At 40.2% G+C, this 18,449-nt stretch overlaps 1 protein-coding gene across 4 annotated transcripts in view; it reads left to right on the top strand.

Moving 5' to 3' along the window:
- The window catches only part of WWC2 (WW and C2 domain containing 2), an 88,106-nt gene that overhangs the window by 59,453 nt on the left and 10,204 nt on the right, over positions 1 to 18,449 (top strand). For all 4 annotated transcript variants that reach the window (XR_001463612.4, XM_015276544.4, XM_025149946.3 and 1 more), the window contains 11 exons: positions 608 to 697; positions 2,391 to 2,992; positions 5,184 to 5,307; positions 7,536 to 7,616; positions 7,696 to 7,782; positions 9,550 to 9,742; positions 11,324 to 11,488; positions 12,280 to 12,398; positions 13,158 to 13,350; positions 15,274 to 15,438; positions 17,813 to 17,905. Coding sequence is in view for 3 of the 4 variants with exons in the window: in XM_015276544.4 (XP_015132030.2) it covers positions 608 to 697; positions 2,391 to 2,992; positions 5,184 to 5,307; positions 7,536 to 7,616; positions 7,696 to 7,782; positions 9,550 to 9,742; positions 11,324 to 11,488; positions 12,280 to 12,398; positions 13,158 to 13,350; positions 15,274 to 15,438; positions 17,813 to 17,905 (1,912 nt within the window). In the remaining variant the exon portion in view is untranslated. The remainder of the gene's footprint in view (positions 1 to 607; positions 698 to 2,390; positions 2,993 to 5,183; positions 5,308 to 7,535; positions 7,617 to 7,695; positions 7,783 to 9,549; positions 9,743 to 11,323; positions 11,489 to 12,279; positions 12,399 to 13,157; positions 13,351 to 15,273; positions 15,439 to 17,812; positions 17,906 to 18,449) is intronic.

Below are 18,449 nucleotides of genomic sequence, written 5' to 3'. Positions count from 1 at the left end.
GATACTGAATCCTTTCTCTTCGCAGTCAGCCAGAAGGAATTGGAGAACTCTGCCATTTGTGGCCTTAGGGCAAGGCTGGTTAGTGGTGCAGGAGGCGATGATCCTGCTCTGTAATAAAGGCAAACCTTGGTAATGGGCTGTATTGCTCAGAGGTGATGAAAAAGCTGTTGGTAAATGTTTCTACATCTCCAAGGACTCCTGAAAACAGTCTCTCATCTTGGAACCTTACACTGGGGTCCTGCTTTGATTTATTGCACTTTGTCTCTTTAGGAAGACTCTGAAATCAAAAGTAGTGCTTTAATTTTAAACTTCCTGCAATGCTACCCCAAGTTCTTGCATGATCAGAATTAATGCCGGTGTTCTTTTGTTGTGCCTGCTTGTACGCTCAGCAGGTTTATTGAAGCACTCGGTGTTCTGCAGTTGGAGTCATTCTGCTGAAGTGGGTCGGACTTAATGATAGGATTGCGAGCTAGCAGTCTCTTGGATTTCAGTAGTCAGCAGCCGGATGAAAACAGGCAGTCTTCAGTTTGTTTGTGTCTTATCTGTGAAGTATTCTAGCCTCGTGACTTCTCAGGCACACTTTACTTACATTTATTTCTGTTTCCAGATTGAAATTGGAGGAAAGAAGAAAAGAATTGGTACAGAAACTTGAAGAAACTACAAAATTGACGACTTATTTGCATTCACAGCTTAGGAGGTGAGGTTGTACCGCATCATGTGGAACCTATTTTCAGTAACAGTGGAGTGGACTTGGTTGTCTAAACTTCATTTTCAGGTTTTTCTCTGAGCTGAAGGCTGAGCAAAATTTGTTTAATATTTAAAAACAAAACACAACTACAGTAGCTTCAACCACGTTGCCATCTTGTGAACCCGGCATGCCTCTCTATTTTCAAAAAGTATTCAAGATTGGATTGAATGGATCAATTTGTATAGCTTCTGTAACTGAGTAGGGATACATTATCTTGCTTCAGTGTAAATAAATCAGGAATTCGTTAATGGTCAGATCACAAAATGGTGTCACTGAGGAGACAAAATTGTTTCTCAGACATCTGTGTAAAAGGAGAACTGTAGCCTGCATAGTGACTGCAGAGGCTCAGTGAATAAATGTCAGTATGGATGTGTGTAAATACTTGTGTGAAGAGTTGGTTTTCTTCAACTCTGACTTGTGCTTCCTGTAGGCAGAGAAATACCCTCAGCAGGATATTTTCCTGACAGGCATTGTTTCGAAATCTGATTCTGGCTTCACGCAATTCCTAGTGATAATAAAATGTAATCAGTTACAGCAACTGTGAACTCAAACTCATTGCTCTGGTGGGAATTCTAGTATTTAATGACATGTGCAACTTGTCCTAGGGAGGAATTTCTCCCACTTCTGGACTGTACCTTTGGCTATCAAACTATGTGTCTGTTATATTTGTTTTAAAAATCATGAATTTGGTCAAACTCCAGCTATGGTAATGTAGAAATCAAAATGGGGATTTAGGGGGAATAATATTTTTAAGTATTTTATAACGATCCTCTTTCAATTAGCCATGCCATCCTACTTGTGGCTTAGCTATTTCAGTCATCTCAGCCAGACTGTGTAAGTTGCATCTTGATTGGTGATTAGTTGGTTAAATGTTTATTACTATTTCTTAAAATATATTTTGTAATCTTGTTTGTTTGGACTGAAGTGTCATTTTGTCCTGTTAAAGACAGTTGTGTAGCCTAGTGGCAAAATGTTTAAAGTTGATAGCTCTGCTGCTGCATTTAAAAGGGGCTGCCTTGAATTATTTTTCCTGACATGTTTTTTCCCAGCAGAATCCGGAGCCAAGGCAGTGACACTCAGCTTCTCTGGCAGGGCTCCTTACCTTTGCTTTTCGTGTTAATAAACACGAAAAGGTTGCATGTTCATGGCCTGTACCGTGCTTATAGAACTGGATGCAAAGTAGTTCTGCTGTGAGTTCTCTGCTTCTGAGAGCTGCCATCTCTCCCAGGTGTTTGGGCAGAGGGAAGGCTGCATAGATTGTTCTGGGGGTGACAGCAGTCTTCTGCTGTCATAACCTCTCTCCTTTGCAGTGACATTGTCTCCATGAGCACTCACACCAGGGTGGAGCAGAGCAGCTGAGAGAGCTGCTATCACTGCCAGACCAGTTTGTGAAGGCTGCAGCCTTCTCTGGAAAAAAAGGGGCTTTGGGAATAGTCCGTAAGCTGCTTCTGTTGTGCTGAGGGTGTGCAGGTTGGGCACACTGCTTCTAAAACAAGTATGGTTGTGTAAAAAGAAAGAAAAACAAAAATAAAGCCCCAAGCAGCATTCTATTGTAAGAAATCATTACTCCCAGTCAATCTTCTCTCTCCTTGCACTGTTTAGTTCAGTAACATCAGTGTATGTCTTTGTTCTTTCTTTGCAGCCTCTCAGCTAGTACGCTATCTGTGTCGTCAGGGAGCAGTCTGGGATCTCTGGCATCCAGCCGGGGATCTCTGAACACATCAAGCAGAGGGTCGCTCAACTCGCTCAGCTCCACGGATCTCTATTATAACCAAGGCGATCAAATAACAGATTTGGACTATCAGTATAAGCTTGACTTCATATTGCAAGAAAAAAGTGGTTACATTCCTTCGGGGCCTATCACTACTATTCATGAAAATGAAGTGGTCAGCTCCCATGGGAGACTGGGTTACAGTGACTCTCCCTCGGCCACAGAGCAGCCCAAACTGACTGAGCCTCCCAAATCCGTGACATCGCTGTCTTCCAGGTCTTCACTGTCCTCCTTGTCTCCCCCAGGCTCCCCTTTGGTTTTAGAAGCTGCATTTTCTGTCTCTGCTCAAAATTCCCCTCTGCATCACCTCAGTACAGACTTTGAAGACTGTGATTTTGCAGGCATTAGTCTCTGTGAGAACCAAATATTACTGGACTCGGAAGCCAGAGCAGGATCTCAGATTCCTACAGACGATAAGGATCTTAATGAAAGCATTAGGCAGCCTCTGTCTTCTCTGCATGAAGGAAGTTCAGGTAACTTGTGAAAAAATCTAATGTGAAAACGTATATACATAACAGAAAGATTTTGAACAAGCGAATGGCTTTTGAGAAGAGAAAGCTCCTGTAACTGAGGTGTGGCTTGATGGGCTCAGATTTGCCATTGTGGGTGGTCGGTATTTCTGAGGGGTACTATGTAACTTGTAGCTTTGGGTGCAGAGACCTGTGAGTGCCCTATTCCATCCACATCTGTTCAATAGCTGTTTCAACTTTCTATCCTCAAAAATGACAGAAGAAAAATAAGCTGGATCTTGGAGACAAGAAGGATGCATGGTGTCCTTAGGTATTGTCAGAACATTTGAGGACGGAGCAAAAATACCTTGTGCTATTTTTTAGTAACTTGAATTCAGATACTTTGCTTCTTACTGAAGAACAAGTTACAAGCATGTCTCCTCAGTGGAGGAGATTTCTGGGCTCAACAGTTAGAATTTGTGTATGCGTATACAGTTATTTGAACCTGCTGTCACCAAAATATCTGCAGTTCATTTTGTATGTAAGTTGAGAAAGTTCCCGCATGCCATGTAAGTTACAGTGTTGCTCTGCCCATTTTTAACATGGATTTCATAGCTTCTAGCTTTTTACCCATCTATGAGGTAGAACAGAGCACCTAAGCTAGTCTGGGTAACTTCCAAAAGGATGAGCCATCCCATCCCAGAATTTGCTTCTCTTTAAGGAAGATGGGATGAATGACACTGTGGGTTATTGAAGTGTTGTTGGTAATTAGGTAACATTAACTTTGAGAGGCCATTAAGGCTGCCAAAATGAGCAATTTTGAAAAGCCAGAAATTAATTAAGCTTCCTGTACCACTAGTTTCCAGAGTAAAATGGGCCTCATGGCGAGGCTTTCAGTATGTTAAAAGTAAGGTACGGAGCTGGGGTTGGTTCAGTGTTGCTACTCTAATTTCTCTCTTGGAACTGCCGCGATGCTGAGTGGAAAGGTTTTCAGCAAACTCAGCCTGAGGCATAAAACCTGCATGGCATATTTCAGCCTAACATATAGGTTGTACAAGGGTATGAATTCAGATACTAGAGAATCTTAATCTGGGCGCAGACAAACGTAGCTTAAGACAGTACAGCTAGTAATTTCATATCATAATCTACCTTGGCTATTTAGATGTAGTGCTCACCAATCTGTCTGTCTGTCTCTGACTTTTTTCTACAGGTGAACCATACATACATTTCCTCCTCTGTACATGTCTCTGCTGTCAGAAACCAAGTTGGAATATCATGTAGTTCTTCCACAGTCAGTCTCTGTCGTTGTCAAAGTCAATTCAGGCTGCTGTGGTAATTCCTAAGGGTAATCAATAAATCATGTCATCACCTTCACCCCTCACATGGTGGGGGGGAAGGGAAAGAGCACTTCATCATCAAGGAAAAAGCATTCCTACTGCCATAAGTAAAAGCGCAAATGCAGCAATCAATCATCTAATCTGAAGCCTTAAATTTTAAACATCTTAACAAGATGTAAAGTCATGATTCAGGTGGGGACCATAATGCATACCAACATCCTCACCCCTTGGCAGATAACAGTACTGCATAGGCCCTCAACTAACTGAGTTGCAGAACGTGGCTTTCAGTGAATGCTGTTGCTTTGCTGCCTGAAACTAGTGTATGAATAAGGATTGAAGATTAAAGATGAGTAGTAGTTGATAGTAAAGACTCGGTAGAATAAAAATTTTTTGATGATAGAAAACCAGAGGGTATTTTTCATTTCTAGTAGTTATATCACCGGGGAGAGTGCTTCTGTCTGACTTATAAATATTTAACAAAAAGTAGGCAATCACTTTGCACGTAGCTGAAGTGTTTCTATAGTGTAGAATGTGAACATAGCAAATACAGATTCATAGATGAGGATAATGGGAGTTAATAATGATGATAATGAAGGATAATAACTAGCTCAGCTGATACAGGTGATGACAGAAGCATGTATTTTGGAATGGAATAACAGTTGTACATTTTCAAGTTCATCAGTTTGGATATATCTCTAGCCAAAACATGTGGAACCAGTAATACAGTCTCAGAATGTTTAATGATGTGGAACAAAACTACTCTGTGATGCTCAGTTAAGGGTCACTGCTTTCAACTTGACAACTTTCTAAACTATGCACTTCTCTTTTTCTGACTATTAATCTCTTGGACTGATTTTCATTCTTCTTTCTTTTCATAGGTATTGACTTGCCAAGAAGAGCAGCTAGTCATCTGCTTGCAGAGAAGACAGCTTGTGTATCTGCTGCCGTGTCTGATGAGTCTGTAGCTGGAGATAGTGGTGTATACGAAGCTTCAGTGAAACAGTAGGTTTGAGAATAAGTATTTCCACCAGAAAATTAAATGTTCCTATAAGCAATTATATACCATCAGCACAAGGAATTTAGAAATGCTGTACAGGTTCTGCCATGCAGCTGTACTGACACTGCTCAGAGTGACCTCTGTTACTGCTTCTTTTATATAAATCCTGTGATGGCATAGCATTTCATTTGAATAACTGCTTTGTTAAAAAAAAAGTGGATATTGGAATGATGAGAAGAACCCCACTTGAAATGTTGGTATAAGAATACTCCAGATTTAAGGGTTTTAGGGTTTAATATTCATCGTTTACTGCGGTGAACAGGATACAAGAAGAAACGTATTTGCTATTGTCGCTTTTTGACTCCCATAGAATTCTCCATACACATTTATACAGTATTTTTACTTTTCTCAGCTGGGTAAGAGAAGACTGGCGAACTGTGAGAGAAACCAAAAGCTTTATTTTCATCTCCTTTTTGGCACATTCTTGACACTACAAATTTTTTGTCCTTTTGAGTATTCTGAGGGATATTTTTGCAGGCTGCTTACAAAGATGTTGATGCATGTCTTCTGTTGACAGGATTAAATGCTTTTGTTTTAGGACAGATAAAGGTGCATTATGGTACCATGAATGGGCTTTACTGGCCTCTGATAAAAGTACTTCTACTTGTGAAGTCTTTCACAAATTAAAATGTAATAACAATAGATGAGACCAACTACAAAAGCACAATAGAAAAGAGATGACTCATTAAGTACTGAAGCCACTTAAACGTGGCCCTGGCCATCCTGCAGCAGGTGTTCCTGCCTGGACCAGGTGACTCCAGAGGTGCCTTCCAACATCACCCAATCTGTGACTCAGTAAAAACTCAGCCTTCACTTAAGTAAGTGACTGTGATTGAGTAGTTCAGTTCGCTAACCATTGTTGTCTTTCTACTTCATTTCAATTCAGAGCTACTGTGATCACAGCTTACAGTATTCTCTGATTGTAAGCAGAAGTGGATAGAAATGAACAAATATTGGACTAAAAGTCATGGACTTTCTGTGGAACTCTTTAGTTCTCACCTCCAGTGACTGGTGGAAAACAGAACAATTTTTTTCTCTTTTCCCTGTTGCTATTCATAAAGAGAGGAAAGGAGACAATTGCATCCACTAAGCCTATGTACAAAAGCAAGCTAAAGCTATTTGCACAAGCTAAGATTTACAGACACCAGGTTTTCTGTGATAGCTCCAGGTGTGGATACTTTTAATTCTCATTGAGTTGGAAGTAGTGAAGTGGTAATGAGTGCCTCTGTGTGATCTGCTTATGTTTAGTAGAAGTGTCTTTATGAGCACTCTGTATGGAATAACAATTTGTCAGTGTGCTCCTGAAGCTACAGTACAGTAATTTCCCACTGCATAGACCAGTCTTTGTGTTGAGCAATTTAAGGCAGGGAGGGAGAATAAACACACCCTATCATATTAGCCAGCAGCTAGGAAATGAACAGTAGAAGGAAACCTCTGAATGTATAGTCTCAAAATAACTCTGTCCTGTCTCAGTAAGGTATGGGATATTTGTGACATTCTCTACGTTTACTATTTTGACCACTGTTTGTTAGTCCCGACAAGCTGTTTTAAAAATCAATGAAACACGCCAATAGCAGCACACCCTCATTCAAACCTCCCAGAAAACAACTGGAAATTTTTTTGCCACACTGATTCTCTGTAATTCCATTCCGTACTGGAGTTGCTCTTCAGCTACAAGACTCGAGTCCTCCTGGTTCTTTGAATGGTTCTGAAACCGGCTCAGAGGAAAGATGTTTCTTGTTTGCACAGAAACTTCTCTGTTGCACAGAGCTCCTGTTTCTCAAAGGTTCTCCAAATTTGTTCTTCATATCCAGTTTATGTGTGGTCTAATATTGATTAGAACTTTTAATTTCCAATTTTGTATTTGGAGTTATTAGGAAGTACTAACCAAGTATAGAAGAATGTTACCAGTTGTTCTCTTGCCTGTTAGTCTGGCCTGTTTTAGTAATCAGCCTAAGGTCTGTAACTCGTGACTGGATTTGTCATAATGTTCAGGCAGCAACTATCTTAAAACGGGAATTGCTATTAGGTAGGCTGTGAAATTCTCATTTGGTCTGCTTGCTGCAATTAAACTCAAGAGAACGTGCATGCACTCTGTGTGTGCCTACCTCAATTACTGCTGAAAGCTAAGTATAACATTCCTAACTGTTGCGTATTTACCTGCTTGCCCTAGCCTAAATGAAACTGAGGACATTGTATACAGTGAAGATGATGCAACAGCACTAGAGGCTGCCCAAGTTCAAATAGGACTCAGGTGAGCAACCAGCAAAGAGATTTTCTGTTCCTATGTAAATAAATAGTGAACTTTCCTCATATTGTCCTTTCTTTAACAGATATGACCACAGCAATTCAAGTTTTGTGATAATCATAGTCCAGCTCAGAAATCTTCCAGTGTTTTCTGTCCCCCTTGGCTCTAAAGTGTAAGTAGTAATATGAGAATACAATAATAAATTGAACAAATTCTCTGAAGAAATTGATTGATTGGCTGCTTTACAGCACTCAAATATGCATAAAACAAACGGTCGAAGTACGTAGCTTTTATGGATTCCAGCAATGCTGCAAGAAAACAAAATTACCAGGAAATTTGCACATTACACTCAAGTGGAATATTTAAAATTTGTGTCAAGGTCATTTTTTTGTTCAGTCAAGAAGTTGTAGGTTTGTCACAGTAAAATGTGAGACGCTGATGGACATATTTCACTAAAGTGAAAGTAAGCACTTCTGTTAAACAAAGCCAGTGAGCATTTTCTTTTGCTTCTCTTTTTACCCACCAGTCTGGCCTGATGCCAATAAATAACACTCCAATTAACCACCTTTTAAACATAATTGTAATATACTATATCTACTATTCATACTTCTTTTCTAAACGTTTCCTGACTACTGCTTCATCTGTTAAAATGGCTGCAAGTAGATCATGCAAGTTGTTCACCTACATTATGCAAATACCACAGCAGCATTACTGGGATTGCATTGCACTGCCACTTAACATTGGGATCGTTGTATCGGAAGGTCGGATTCCTGTTCTCCAGGCTATATTTTCTAACCAAGCAACTTACTTGTTCTTGTTATCCCAGGAAGCAAAGTGCAATTGAGGAATAAAAGCTGTATCCAAATTCAGGCTTGGGAGAAATTTGATTTTGTTAACCTAATTTCTTCTGGTTTATTTCATCTAAAAGTGAATTTTTAATAATACTAACAGTCTGTATAAAGTCACTACCATAGAATATAGTAATAGTACTACAAATGTGGGGAGAATAAGTTTTTTTCTGGAATACTTTTCTACTTGTTCTTCCTGCTTTAGCTGGCTTCATTGCATTCTGCATTTTAGTACGTGTCAGTAATATGGAAAGCCAACACCAGAAAGAAGTTAATGCATAAGCGCAGAAAAGATGCAAAACAGTTAATGTGCTCTGCTCATGTGTTTGAGGCCCTGTGCACTAGGGAAATAGAGCTACAAATTACACGAGGAATGTCTTTCATCCATTGATCTACTTGTAATGGGAGACCTGCAAGCTAGCTGTTACTGCCTTTATTCACATAGTATCCATTCATAGTTGTTATATAAAGAGAATGCAGCTGCATACCAGTTGGAAGATACTTCTGTACTTCCTCAAGCTTTCAAACTGTGTTCTTCTAAGTCTCACTTCATGTATTACATGCCTCAAGCAGCTATGGCCCTAGATGTTTATATGATTAGATGATTCCTCCTTTTTTAGTTTTCCATTCTCTTTGGAGTTTTGTTTGCCTTTTGAAAAGATAGAAAAACATGCCACTGCTTTCAGTGCTGCTCACACTGTTCTGAGAGTTTAACTTTTACCTCTACTGGAATTTCTTCTCATTTATTTTTTAATTGACATTAAGGTTCTTTTTCCTCCTGTCTGTGACAGGGTCTTCAGCGTGTGTTCACAGTACCAAACCAGAGAATAAATTTGGATAGAGGCAGAAACAGCTACCTCTTTTGCTGCTGCAGAGGAAGAAATTCATTTTGGGAAATGTTTGTGCAGAGGAAAGATGGGACTTTCTCAGCCCCATCTCTCTTTTTTACCTCTTGTCCATTCCATTTCTGATTTGTTGCCATTTCATTTTCTCACCACGCAGTCCTTTAGGCAGTGGGCTGAACTTCTATCACTCATCATCGACAAGTGTTAGTTTAAATACAGGTAAAGATTTTGTTTTGTTTTCGACAGGTATATTAGAGTAGCAGTACTTCCATCCTCAGCTGATACCAGCTGTCTGTTCCGCACAAGAGTTCATCCTGCCATGGAAACCATTTTACTCAATGAGATATTCAGAGTTGCCATTTCCCAAGGAACACTTCTACAGAAGACACTGAGAGTAGATGTTTGTGCAGTCAGTAGAAGCCGTCGGGAAGAATGCTTGGTATGCAGTTTTACTTCTGGCTTTTTTTTGGCATGCATTTGTTCGTAGTGTCCCCTTGTATTCTGATGCTCGAGGCCACTGAAGTTGCACAGTACTTGCTTCAGAATTTTTTCTCCTTATCGTGGTTGTTGCTTTAATGCTCTGGCTTTCTCTGAAATCCCAGATACCCAATTTAATCCTGGATGGATGTTTCAGGAGGTGGTTTGATAATTTTAACACAGCATTACTGTAAGCTTTAATTACAGGCTGGTACTGCAGCTCTGCTGTTTTAGATATTAAAGTATTATAGACTTCATTGCAACGTTACGCTAACACTAGATTTTAAAGTGAAAGCTGAGAGCCATAGTATGTCCAAACAAATCAATGCTAACCCTCTTTATCAAAACTTGTCACAAAGAGCAAACTAAATTTAATTTTTGTACATTGTTGTAGAATAAAAGTTCACCTTTTTCATTTTTATGATCTTTAGAAATCATAAAACAGCGTGATATCCATAGACCGGCTTGCTAGACAGGCTTTTTTGTACTCTATTGTTAATTGCAGTTATCACCTAATTAGTGACTTTTCATTTACTTACAAATTGCTTTTGCACTGCCTTATGCAAGTCGGTTTAGTTTTTCACCATAAGTCTGATGTAGTACTACAGTGAGAGTTTTGGTTAAAATGCCCTCAAGAGATGCTGGAATTCTGATGGGGTTCTTCAGACCAGACTGCAGGAGTGGGCTGTGTAGGAGTTCCTGGGGCATGTGTTGGCCTTTCTCAGTGTGTCAGTGGACTGAATTCATCAGCATTACTGATGTGAAGAAAACCAAGAGGTTTCCCCTTAGGTAAGGGAGGAGTCACAGAACAAAAATGCAACAGAATGGAGGATTCAAAGGTGAAGAAGAAAAAATTTAAAAAGGCATAAGGATTAATTACAAGATCAGAAGAAAGAGTTGGGAATACCACCTCCGGCAGAAAGCCTGGAATCACAACCAGCCTTGGCAAGGGCTACTCAGCCTAATGGCCATGAGGATGATTTGCTTTGCCAAGAATGGAGGATTTTAATCTCCAAAAAACAGTCCAAACACACAAGTACTTTGTACATTTTCCCAGAGTGTTGGTCCAAATGAAAGGGCTATTAATCTATTTTCATCTGCTTCTTCACTGGTTAGAACACACAAGTCATCCATTATTGTTTGCTGGATTGATGATCTTTGTGGTGGAAAAACTGAAAAATTAACTGTAACTTGCTGCTCTATGGGTTGATGCTGCAGGTTTCACTCACACAGGTTTTGTTATTGAAAACTATAGAAAGCAAATGTGGGCATTACAGAGATGGAGAGGGATTTGTGTGGTGTATGTGGGGAGAAATTCTGCAGCCTGAAATAGAATAGGGCAGAATGGACTTTATGATGGACCTTTCCATGTACTACTTTGTTTATGTTGATTAAGTAGAAGTGAAGGGAGACAGCCAATTGTACAGTTAAAAAGAGAAGTAAGATCTACACTGCTTAATTTACATGATAAATACTGCTGAATTTATTTTCAGCTGTCTTACCTGAGAAGAACTTCGGACTTCTTCCCTTTATTTTTGTGCAGGCTGGAACTCAGATCAGTCTGGCAGATTTATCATTTTCTGATGAGACTTGTACTCTGTGGTATAACCTTCTGTCTTGCAAGCAAGTCCCTGGCAAAAAAAACAAGGATCAGAATGAGGAGCCCATGTTTCTTTTAAGCAAGCAGTCATCAGACTCATTGGACTTGGTGAGTGAAGTATTGACTGTTACTGTATTAGCAAGAAAAAAAACACAGGACCTAATTGTGCCGTGGCACTACAATTCTCTGTATATTGTCCTCTCCTGAAGATCCGAGGCCCTGTCTTGCAAGCACTTCTGTTTATGGTCTTTTTGTGTGAGTAGCTCCCATAAGGGGTTATATACTTGTTGCTAAGCGTGGCCGAAGCTTCTTAGTGGACTACAAAATTGCACTCTAATTCAAAACATTTCTGCTGTTTAATTTTAAAATTAAATGTTACTTAACAGCTTTGTTAAGAGTACCATTGACTTTCATATGCATGTATTAAAAAATGCTATTTATTATTTGAATTTGCATACTTAAAAAAGTAATTTCACAGAAAATGCTGTTTATGCAGAACACATGCTAATTCCTTTAGTTAAATAAACTTTTCTGCTTTAATACTTCCTCAAGAGAATGGCATTAAAATGTGACTTTTAAGAAGAACCTGTTTTTAGCTAGGGATATTACAAGCGTGAGAGGAAAAGAGAGAGGAGTTATTACAGGATGACAGGAACATATTTGATTGCCTTATCATTATACAAACAATCTGTTTTTGATTGAAATTCATCCATTAATGTTCTACATACTAACAATTCAAACTCACTGTTCGTGATCTAGGTCAATTTTTGCTGGTACCAGGGAGCACCAGGGTAATAGAACTCTTGTAAGGGGGTCTTTTTTTTTCCTTTTTCTTTTTTCTTAAGCCTGTGCTATGTATCATTCAGTTCTGCTTTTGCCTTCTCCTTCCTTGTAAGCAGGATGCTGTGTCAGCGCTGCTGGAAAGAACATCCGCTGAGCTGGAAGCAGTAGAACAAGAGCTGGCTGAAGACGAGGAAGAGGAGGATGAACAGGAGCAAAGGGGCTCCGAGGAAGATTGGTAGAGCCATTCTTTCTTTACTATTCATAGCTGAATTATTCTGCTTCTTTCTCTTATTCATAGATAATGAAAGGGCAGTGTGGGGATGGGATTCTCGTTCTCTTGTGTGGTTAATTCCTTTACCTTCTCATAGGTTTACAGTGTCTTGGCTGCTTTATTAGTTCCCAGTGCTGATGCTCCTCCACATACTTCATTCCATGAAACCACTTGGGATGTCTAAGCCACTGGAGGTGTACTAGGATGTCTCATGCCTAGCTGCATTAATAAGTGACTAATAGGATTTGAGTGGAGCTCTTCTGTCTGACAAAGTCAGTGTGTAGATGCTTCCACTTGAATATCTTGTTTTTGAAGCTGGGAGCTTTCATCAAAAAGATTTCCTGCTAAATTGCTATTACGAGTTCTGTTCCAGTGCAGTTTTTTAGCTACAGTATAAAAATAAATACATGCTTTACTGTCGGGGAAGGAGGGACTTGTTTGTTTGTTTTGTGAATTTATGACCACCAAAGTCCTTCGTTGTTAACAGCATAGAACTATACAGTGTAGTGCAGTGTAATCTGTAGTAGAGCTTGCAGGGTTTTATTGGAGCATATAATGAAGTGTACCTTCACATGAAATTAACGGAAGCATTTCAGTGATAATCATTTCCCCATTAGGAAAATGCATATGTTATACATGAGTGAAGGCCTAGGCCTTTCACTATTTTTCTGTAGTGGCTTTTATCAGCTCAAGAGTAAGCCCGGGCTGCTTTTGTTCATGCAGGTTAGAAATGCTTGCAGAAGCATCTGATGAAATTGGGGATGAAGAGGAAGATGGCATTAAGCTGGCAGTAGAAGGCAACTGTACCGATGACACGGGGTTATTCATTGATGCAGTAGAAACTGAGGAAGATGAGAACAGACAGAACAGAGATGAGGCCCGTGAAAGCCAGCAAGCTGCCGTCATACTAACACTGGTGAGCATCTTAGAATACGCACGTGTTCCTGTGGTATCTTACTAGGTCTGAAGACCTGTTTCTGGATTGTTAATCGGGGAATCTGTCACATCCGAGCATTCACAATTTGCTGTGGCATTTGTTGTAGCACTTGTATGAACTTTTAACAAAATTGGCATAGTCACTTCTGAGCTATGCAGAAGGCATTTAACAGGCATGCTACACAGAACTTGTAAGTCAAAGACAATTAATTAAAAATGTCAGTCTTCACCTTTTTTTGTTGCGCGAGGAGACTATGCGTGGTGCAGGAGCAGTTCAGTAGTTTCAATCTGTGCATACTTAAAATATTTCTGCGCATCTGTTTCATTGCTGCCAATTTTTTTTTTTTTTCTGATTTATCTGTTGTTTCCCTTCTAATAAACAGAGGCAGAAACAGAACAGGGATCAAGATCTTTAGAGCGATGAGGGAATTTCCTTACTTCTAATTTCTATTTTTGTGAAATACAAAATCTGGTTTAGCAGAGGAAGGAAGATTAATTAACAGAAGGCTCCAAAGTATGTATTAAACTGCGTACTGTTGAACTACCCGCACACTGCACGTGATTAACTCCAATGGCATATTCTTGTTAACTGTTTGCCTAAAACTGTATTCCACCTTTCAGATAGGACTTTTAGAAAATATTTCATACAGCTGTGCCCGATATGATAGCACATAATCTAGAAATTAAACTTTTAGAACGTATTTCTGCATCTTAATGAAAATAATGTTGCCTACATTAGACCTACGGGTTCTATAAAACAGCAAAGATAAAAAGACAAGAATGACAGCTTGTTCCTTCAAGTTCGTAACGATACAAAAGTTTGATACCTCAGTGGACTTGCTGGAAACTGTAATTAACTTCCAATTAATGTGGAAAGATGCCAAATGAGCCAAGGCCATGGTATAAAAGGACTGACAGTCTTCTGGGTAGCAGACAAATATAGATCAAAGCTCTAACTCAGCAAGGGGAGACGTCAAGGAGAACATCTGAAGGTTAGACACGCACATAAGTCTTTTGCGGTGCCAGGGCTGGGTGGACCTGGACAGTAAAGGAAAGACACTGCAGATCTGATTATAAACAAGCCACAGTATAGATCATCTTGTGCCAGATCCTCTCAGGGTTGCAGTTGTGCTATTTAGGTCCTTGTATTTATCACCTGCGCATACAAAACCGTGAACTTCATTAAATTACCCCAGTTGAAGAAAATGCCCCAGTGCACATCAGTAACACCACATGTGCCAGCTGCTGCAGTGCTCGTTCTGTCCCTGCTGTCAAGATGATTGCTGCGTGTAAGCACAGACGGCGACTCCTACAGGGTTGTCGGCACCCGAGGCTCCTCATGACATGTGAGGGACAACTGTACTGGGCAGCAGTCCTTTCTTGGGGCAGGGAGCTAGCAGTGGCCTGTGGCTGGTGCAGCTCTGCACGTTGCCATGAGGCACCGCTCCGCTGGCCCTTGGTGGATGTATGGAAGAACCCATCCCAGCTGCTGCTTTGTTTGCATAGGCACCATCTCGAGCATGGCCAAACCCTGCTGTTCCTCAGATGCAGAACAAATCCAGTATAAATACAAATGTATAATAACTATCTCTTCAAATGGTAAATCAAAATGCTTGTTGTACCCTGGCTGGATCAGAAAATCTACAGGGCAGCAAAGGCAGAAGCTATGGTTCTAGAGGAGAGAGAGTTACTTTCAAAGGCTGCCCAGACTCCCCTAAGTATTTCTGTAGTTTTGTGTTTCCTTGCTTGGTGTCGCATGGTGGGCAGGATGGTTTTTTGCTACTGATCTTTTTCCGTCCCATCCAAGGTGACAAGAATGCTTGTAAAATTCAAAGACAAAAAACCTACATAGTGGCATGTGTCTGGGCATAATAGTTCTTACAAACTGAATTCCTTTTGATAGGTTGATAAAGAGACTAACACTGAGGAATCAGTTAACGAGAATGCAACAGTCCGACCCAAGGACAGAGCCAGCTGGAGCTCAAGACAGCGTCCCTTTGTCAGGAACAGCATGATTGTGCGCTCACAAACCTTCTCGCCAGGCGAGCGGAACCAATACATCTGTAGGGTAAGAGGAAAAACACTTGGCATGAAGAGCTATTAACTAAAGAGTCATTTAACTTCTTGGGAATGATGCATTAATGTCAGTGAGTCATGCACCAATTTTCCCTGCAAGAGGCAGAGCCTGTGCTTTCTCTGTGCTTCTTTCCCTAACTGACCTGGTACGTAGTAGAACTGGCTTTCAGCAAAGTTGCACACTCTTGTAAAACACCTTTCCGAGGGCAAAAATGCATCCTGTTGGATAAAATAACAGATTCCTGTGCTGGCTCTCTGCAATAAGTGTTTCATTGCACGGAAGCAACCACAGCTCTCACACAGCAAAATTATTTGTTAAAACAGAATGGAGTTCTCTGTAAACTGCCATTACATGAACATATTTTAATAATATAACCATTTAAAGGTAACCATGTGGAAAGAGCTCAGTCACCAGTAGTAAATCTCACTTTGTATCTGAACTGGTTTTAAACCTGGACAGCCCCAGTCTTGCTGTAATTACCTTAGAAAAATGTGTGAGTGCAGCCCAGAGGCTAAGTTTAAACATGCCTTTGGCAACAAAATTCTCCAGTCTCTACAGATAGTAGTGTGGAAACTAAATAAATAAATTTAAATTATCAGCCCTGTTGCTGCTAAACTAACGGTGAAAGTCGTGTGTTTAGAGATTTAGGCATGGACTGCCAGCTCTGTAAATTGTAATTTATTCACACAAATATGACTTCTGTAAATACTTCATGCTTTAATTCTTCTCCAGTACAGTAAGAGGTGGTTCCATAATAATTTGGAAATACTAGAATTGGTCACTTCTCTGTGATGATCATTGGCCTAAAAAAAGCTGTAGTCAATATGTAAATATGTAAGTATTCCTATATGTGAATGAAGTGTAGTGCTGTAACAATCTTTACATAGTTTGGATAGATCGCTGTCTGAATTGAGAACCTAATCTTCAGTTTAATTCCTGTACATTGGAAACTGGTTGTATTGGGGGGGGGAAGTAGCCTTAACTTCTGCCTGTGGGTCTTCTACAGGCAGTAACACTAGATGTTCTGATGGTTGACTTAGTATAAACTCCTGAGGTTTCTGCATCCAGCAAAGTTCTGGGCTTTTGTAGCTTTGAAATTTGCCAGAAGTCAGGTTCTGAAATAAGAAACTTTGGCCAAACCACTGTCTTTCTCATCATGTACGGTATGGTCTGGAAGGAAAGTTGCCTAGGAAAAACCCCTGTTTGCACAAACCAGTCTTTTACAGCTTCAAAATTACTTGTGGTTCATTGTCTGGGCTCAAGAGTGTGCAGTGTAGCTGCATCTAAGTCCATGGGTAGGGCTGAACAACTCAGGGCTCCTCAGTCCTAATCCCCACACGTACTGCAAAGATGTCCAGCCTTCCTTGCTCTGGTACCTTTCTAGAGGAAAGCAGCTAATGGATACAGTCAGGCCAGCTGTTCTCATTTCAGAAGTCGCCTAGCACTTATGTCTCGTACAGTGTTACAACAAGCAAAAAGCATGCATTTTTTTGAGGCCTCAAGGATGGACTCAAGGTCTGTTTGGTACCTTTGAAAACCTCTCTTGAAAAGTGCTTAAAGAACATCACTGATAATAATCACCCATGCATATCCTGTGGTGAGTTCCCAGTAGCATTTCCATGGCGAACAGACAGACTTCTCTCTAGAGGGGTGTGCACAGATTGCAAGTGTATTCCATTTCTCACCCATAACTCCCAGTCAGTTCTGCGTAAGCATGCTTTAGAGCTCTGCCTTTGTTGGTTATGGAAATGTTAGCAGAATTAATTCTTTGTATCTGTCCTTTTCTGAGGAGGTAAAAATAAATATTCTACAGATGGAAGCTTTTGCTTTCTTTGAAGATTTACCACCACGCATGTTGATGCATCTGACAGTCTGCATTGATTTACATGGAACTAATGCTGTAATTAAGAAAACACTGCTGTTGTGCTGTGATGCCTATTTCTGAGAAGTTGCAAGTGCTCCTGAAGGAAGCTGTAATACAAAAAAAATGTTTGTTGGATGAGTGCATGTCTACAGTAATTTACCTTCCCTGTGGTCGTTCGTTAATGTTTGCCCCACGTAAATGAAATCCATAGTATAACCTGCAGTCACATAAAAGCCAGCCAGTCATTTGGTCCTTCTTAAGACCCAGTTACCTTCCTTGCATTCCTAAACAGTCTACTTCCTATTCATTAAGATCGATGGCTGTCTTGGCCTAGGAATAGAATTTTAGAATAGATGCCTTAGTTGAAAAACGTTTTATTTTATGCTAAGAATTACCAACAGGTTTATTGGCGCTGAGATTTTCTGACTGGTTTTATCCAATACAGATGTATTTGTATGTGAAGATGCTTTATATCTGTGTTCATTATTTGCATTTTGACAGTTGAGTCGAAGTGACAGCGACAGCTCAACACTAGCCAAAAAGTCTCTCTTTGTGAGAAATGCCACAGAAAGGAGGAGCCTAAGAGTCAAACGGGTATGTACTGCATTACCTAAATGGTTTAATACAAATGGGGAAATCAGGAAAGCAAATAAGTTAAACCACATGCTTTTTAATGCAATTTTATGAGCAAAAGCGATACAAGTACCACACACATCCCCTGTAGTTTCAGGTTGAAATCTCAACACGGCGGTCTTTGTCCTCCATAGAGTCATGGAGTTGTTTGAGTTAGAACGGACCCTTCGAGGCCATCTGGTCCAACTACCCTGCAATGAACAGGGATGCCTGCAGCTCCATCAGGTGCTCAGAGCCTGGCCCAGCCTGACCTTGGCTGTCTCCAGAGGCTGGACCAGGCTCGTCTTTGCCCACTGACAAAGGGACCCAAGGCACCTGAAGCTGCACAATTTCAAGGGTTCTGATATGCTTTTAAAGTTGATTTACTCTTATCCAAGGGGGTTTGGATAACAAAGGGATTGAAGGAGAAGAGAGTAAGATCACACTTATTTTACATAGAATTTGTTCTTATAAGTTGTGAGGTATATTTTTTATCTTGATCGCAGCTAAAAAGAAATACTGCTGC

The sequence above is a fragment of the Gallus gallus genome, chromosome 4, assembly GCF_016699485.2.
Source record: "Gallus gallus isolate bGalGal1 chromosome 4, bGalGal1.mat.broiler.GRCg7b, whole genome shotgun sequence".
In the NCBI taxonomy this organism is placed as follows: Eukaryota; Metazoa; Chordata; class Aves; order Galliformes; family Phasianidae; genus Gallus; species Gallus gallus.
Note: the sequence above shows the minus strand (reverse complement) of the source record. Positions and strands in the feature narration are given on the sequence as shown.